The 6,000-nt window shown below is 34.0% G+C and overlaps 1 protein-coding gene across 1 annotated transcript; it reads left to right on the plus strand.

Moving 5' to 3' along the window:
- Positions 1–1,330: 1,330 nt before the first annotated feature.
- Positions 1,331–4,968, plus strand: LOC108457015 (alkaline/neutral invertase E, chloroplastic-like). Its single transcript, XM_017755808.2, has 7 exons — positions 1,331–1,677; positions 1,785–2,447; positions 2,567–2,732; positions 2,839–3,050; positions 3,387–3,880; positions 3,993–4,041; positions 4,257–4,968. Exons 2-7 carry the CDS (start codon positions 1,833–1,835, stop codon positions 4,581–4,583), a joined length of 1,863 nt encoding a protein of 620 aa, XP_017611297.1. The 5' UTR covers positions 1,331–1,677; positions 1,785–1,832; the 3' UTR covers positions 4,584–4,968.
- Positions 4,969–6,000: the final 1,032 nt, after the last annotated feature.

Below are 6,000 nucleotides of genomic sequence, written 5' to 3' on the forward strand. Positions count from 1 at the left end.
TTGGTGGAACAGGGTCAGAGCGATCTCTGTATCCCCTGTTCTGACTTTAAAAATTTACCATAAATTGTACAAAAACAATTAGGAGTTTTACCTTACATGTATGAAATCCTTATTGAGTCTAGTTTTATGAGAAACAAACGGCATAATCATTGAGACTCTGTACAGGGAGATATTTGATTTGTAATACACAGGGGTTACAGTAGTCGAACCCTAAAATAGGGGAGACTTTAACCAATAAACTGTACTAATTGGCCTGACCAAAAATTCTAGAAAAAATTTAGTAGATAGATATATGAGTCTAGTTTCAGGAAAAATTTACGGAATTGGATTTCGAGTTTTTTAACTCGAGATATGAATTTTTAAGCGACTGTGATGCAGTTAGCCAGCTTGTCTGGAAATTTTAAGATAAATTGTATGAATTGTTTAATTAATGATTTATGTTTAGTAACACCTCAAGCTCGACTCTGGCGATGGTTTCGGGCGTGAGGGCGTTACAAAGCTTCTTTTCCAATTCAACTTCTACCTTTTAGCTACCTTTTTAAAAAAATAATAATAATAAGGTGCTGAATAGAGGGAAGAGAGAAGAGGAAGAGGAAAAAATAAACTAATTATAGAGAGATCCTTAGCTTTAGTCAAAAGTTCATATATAAATTACTTAATTGGCTAATGTGTCATTCAATATAAGTGACTAATTAACTTAATTAGAGTGATTAAAATAAAATAAAATTTAGAGTGATCAAAATAAGATAAATCCGATTTTAAAGTGATCATGGATGTAATTTACCATTTTAAATCAATTTTAGTATGTTTTATTTTAATCATTTTATTTTTATAATTACATTAAAAAATATAATCATTAAATTAAGTTATTTAATCTAATGAATAATTTTAAGATTTTTATTTTATATAAATCCAATTCTACTATGTAAATATTTATATGTAATATGTTTTTATTAAAAATAAAAATTAAGACTATAAATATATAAAAATAATAATAAATTAAAAAATATATCAAAACGAGCTATTACCGATACTGAAAAAAATTATATGTACATTTAGAAAAAGTTTAATAATTTATCATTTTGTGTTGTAGTATATTAATAGAAAAAATTTAATTGTTAAAATCTGAGTGCACAGGATTATTCAGATTTAAAATATGATTTTAATTCTTTTAAAAATATATTTATTATTAATTTATTTAATAATAATTAAATATCAGAGAAATGATTAAAAATTTCTATTTTTAAACCAACATAATTCAACAATGTGTCACTGGAAAGGCCCCCATTTCAGTCCCCATAAAATGCCACACGTGCAAACCTCATTGCCGCAACTCATAATTATTCATCATTTTTCAGGAAAAAGAAGAACGTTATCCAATTCTCCCCTAATTTTGGTTTTATCTTTTTATTTGTGACCCAATCGATATTCACCAGATTATCCCCCTACCCGACCAATTGGGCATTAGAATTAGACAATACGGCGCCGTTTTGAGTTGTCTCCATTCTGGTCCATCCTAGATTTCCTAACAAGGCGAGAACGAGCAAAGTTGTTTGGATACCGAGAAAACTACATACCTCATCCAAGAACCTGTCTTTTCCCGAGATAAAAAAAATCTGGGGATGGTCCTTCCTTTTGCCTCAACCAAACTGATAAATATCCTTTGATTGTACAGAGGTGAGTTTGATCCCCACTTTCTTTAGCTTCACAGGGAACTGAATATCCATAATCTTATTATTTTATTCATTAATCGATAATTTTGGTTTTTTTTTTGTGTCAAATAGGTAGTTGGTTGAAGAAATTAACTGAATTCAGTTTAGGGTTCAAGATTGATGGCGCTGTCAGAAGCATTTTTGTGTTTAAATCATATGCTTTTATCCAACTCTAGTTCAAATTTTGGAAAACAACGAAATTTAGGGTTAGTACAATTCCATCATAGTTTAAGAACATTGGGAAATGGAATAAAGAGGTGTGGATTTAGGAGTATCAGTTTTTGTAGTACTGATAGAACGAACCTAACAAAAAGATCATGTCTCTTGAGCTGCAAATGCCAAAGGGCTGATAGGGTTAGTGGATTAACCGCAGATGATGGAAGACCCGCATCACTTTCTATAAATGGTAAGACTAATGTGAGTAATGTTCAAGAGTTGAATGAACTGTTGCAATCCGATGGGGAAGGGGTTGCCAGTGGTGACACAAATGGGGGCGGGACAGTAGGTGGTAGGAAAGGGATTGAGGAAGAAGCATGGGATTTGCTAAAGGAGTCTGTTGTTTATTATTGTGGTAATCCGATTGGAACAATTGCTGCAAGCGATACGAGCAGCTCAAGCATTCTAAACTATGATCAAGTCTTTATCCGTGACTTCATACCTTCAGGGATAGCTTTTCTATTGAAGGGAGAATATGATATTGTTCGGAATTTCATTCTGCACACTCTTCAGTTGCAGGTAATATAATGCCCATCTTATTTCTCTGATCAAGCATTACAATTGGATTACTAGTTTGGAGCATGAATTGATACGTTTCAATTGATTTACTGTTTTTCTTTTTAAATCTTTATCAACAGAGCTGGGAGAAAACCATGGATTGTCATAGTCCTGGTCAAGGGCTGATGCCTGCCAGTTTCAAAGTGCGTACTGTTCCACTTGATGGTGACAATTCTGTGACTGAAGATGTATTAGACCCTGATTTTGGTGAAGCTGCAATCGGTCGTGTTGCTCCGGTTGATTCTGGTAAGAGAATGTTGCGTTGTATTCTCTCTCTGACATACATCTTGGTATACCTCAATTTGTAGTTAACCCAAGAGATTAATGATTCAAATTTTTATCTCACGTCCAGGACTATGGTGGATTATACTTTTACGAGCTTATGGAAAATGCACCGGAGATCTTTCAGTGCAAGAGAGGGTTGATGTGCAAACTGGGATTAAAATGATCTTGAAGCTCTGTCTCGCTGATGGCTTTGACATGTTTCCAACTTTGTTAGTGACAGATGGTTCTTGCATGATAGATCGTCGCATGGGAATTCATGGTCATCCTCTGGAAATACAGGTTTAGTACTTTTTAAAATGTTTGATGTGGACCTTTGATTAAGTTGCTCTTTTGAGGAATATGTTCTTGGTAGCTTCAAAATTGGAGGCAAATCTGTACCCTCTCTGTAGTGCAACATTGTTAATCTTGAGGCAACATTGTTTTAAACTGTGGACCTCCTCCTCTCCTCCTTTAAGTGAGAAGAAACATCTTTATCCGTTAGTACTCTATAATATTTTTCAGGTTTATAGTTGCTTTTATCTTATAGAAACTGAAGTTTAATGATAGTTGGCATGTTCATTGTTAAGTAGAGATATAAAGGCATCCATTTGCATAAAATGATTTGTGTTCTTGCAGGCACTCTTTTATTCGGCATTACTCTGTGCACGTGAGATGCTTGCTCCTGAAGATGGTTCAGCTGACCTTATAAGAGCTCTTAACAATCGTTTAGTTGCATTATCATTTCACATCAGAGAATATTACTGGATTGACATGAAAAAGCTTAATGAAATTTACCGTTACAAGACAGAGGAGTATTCATATGATGCGGTTAATAAGTTCAACATCTACCCTGATCAAATCCCTTCCTGGTTAGTGGAATTTATGCCTTCTAGGGGAGGTTATTTGATTGGAAACCTGCAGCCAGCTCACATGGATTTCCGTTTCTTTTCACTTGGAAACTTATGGTCTATTGTTGGCGGCCTTGCAACAGTTGATCAATCACATGCCATATTGGATCTTGTTGAAGAAAAATGGTCGGAGTTGGTGGCTGATATGCCATTGAAAATATGTTATCCTGCTCTTGAGGGCCAGGAATGGCGAATTATCACAGGAAGTGACCCCAAGAACACGTATTGCCTTCACCCATATGATTACGCTTTTTCTTTCTTCTCAGTAATTAACTATGGCAATACATTCCTAGTTCTTCCAGCCATACTTAAAGATTATTTTTTTTTATTGCAGTGCCTGGTCATACCACAATGGAGGTTCTTGGCCAACTTTGCTTTGGCAGGTTAGTTTATTCTTTCCAAACTAAGAAAACTCTACCAGCTGATTAAACAGCTCGACACATTTACTGATTTACGTTCATATCTTTCATTGTACTTTCATCTTGAGTTGTGAAAAGTTTTACACCCATACAGTTGCGAATTGATTGAGATGCCTTCCGATCTTAATTCTCCATTAGAGTTGTTTCTTGTAATTAACATAACCATGGTGCTGTTCCAGCTCACTGTGGCATGCATGAAGATGAACAGACCAGAGATTGCTGAAAAAGCTGTCATGCTTGCTGAGAGACGCTTATCTAGAGACAAGTGGCCAGAATACTATGACACTAGAAGAGCGAGGTTTATCGGAAAGCAGTCACGGTTGTTTCAAACATGGTCTATTGCTGGATACCTTGTGGCAAAGCTTCTCCTTGCTAACCCTAGTGCAGCAAAGGTTCTTATAACTGAGGAGGACTCTGAACTTGTAAATGCGTTTTCTTGCATGCTCAGCGCCAACCCAAGGAGGAAACGCGGCCGTAAAGGGTTTAAACAGCCCTTCATCATATGAGCTAAGCTTATATTGAAGATTCTGCAAAGGTTCCTATGAAGTATTCAGCTTTTTGCATGTGTTGAAAGAAAACCGAGTAGGACCACAGGGTTGCTGTTTTGGCACTACCTAGCAAGCTATGTTCATACCTTGGATTATATACTATATAGTCACTATACGTAACATAGCTGTGTTTTGGCAGTTAGGTCTGCTGTCAGCTTGTTATATCCGCTTTCTAGTTTAATACATACAAACTCCAATTATATCTATATTGATATATATTTCCATTGAGCAAAAAATATGTATATATTTTCAACCCTTAGAAGTAGGAAGGGAGAGTAGAAAAGTGAAAATAAAATAAAATTTGAGTGTGTTTGATAGAAAAGATCAAATAGAGGAAAGACAACACTGGGAGTTGATCATTTTTATTTTAATACATAAAAATAAATCTTTTCAAATTGGAATAATAATAATAGAAAAAGAGAGATACAAGTAAATTCAAATTATGCGTCTTGGAAGATATTATTTTCTTTCTTCTTACTTTTAAACTCTACCAAAGAAAAAATGGAAAGATGAATTCTCTTTTTTCTTTCAATTTTCCATCTATCTATCATGCACATCAATAAAAAGAAAACATATATTTTCGATCTTTCTATTTTTTACCCTACCAAATAAAAATATGAATAGATTAATTTTTTACAAATAATGGCAAACTAGATTTTTCATCTTTTAAATAAATAGTTACTTATATTTTTATATAAATAGGTAAAACTTAGACCTATCAAGCAAATTAGACCTTTCATTTTCCTTTAAAATAAATAGTTATTTTCTTTTTATATAATACTTTTTTATTTTTTATTTAATTTAATATCTAAAACTAAAATGCTATTAAATTATATTTTACTTTGTACTAGTTCTTAGTTCGTAGTTCGTGATGATATAATTTGATTCGACTGTGTAATAATTGGGATAATTCATTTGTTAAATAAAATGCAATTTGGGAACATGTCAATGGTGAACATTGAAATTGAGGGAAACCATGTTTGTGGGGAAGTAATTCAGTGGTGGAAACCATAAAAAGGCGATTCAGGAATATGTCAATGGTGAACATTGAAATCAAAGAAAATTATGTTTATGCGGAAGTAACTCAATGGTGGAAACCATAGAAGGGTAATTCAGGAACATGACAATGGTGAACATTGAAACTGAGGGGAACCATGTTTGTGGGTTAACTCAGATGATGAGTTACTTTGCAGAGGAGATAACTCAGTAGGTCAACTCGATGTTCCTTTAAGAAAAGGGTTGAACTTTGCTACAAGGTTAGCTCTTGGTGATGGGTTTAGCTCTGGGATTAGGAGATCAAATGGGATATTGTTTGTTGGGGGTTCATGAATGAAAGCGCCATTGAAGGGATTCTGTTGTTTAAAAATGATAATTT

Source organism: Gossypium arboreum, chromosome 9 (genome assembly GCF_025698485.1).
Source record: "Gossypium arboreum isolate Shixiya-1 chromosome 9, ASM2569848v2, whole genome shotgun sequence".
Lineage (NCBI taxonomy): Eukaryota > Viridiplantae > Streptophyta > Magnoliopsida > Malvales > Malvaceae > Gossypium > Gossypium arboreum.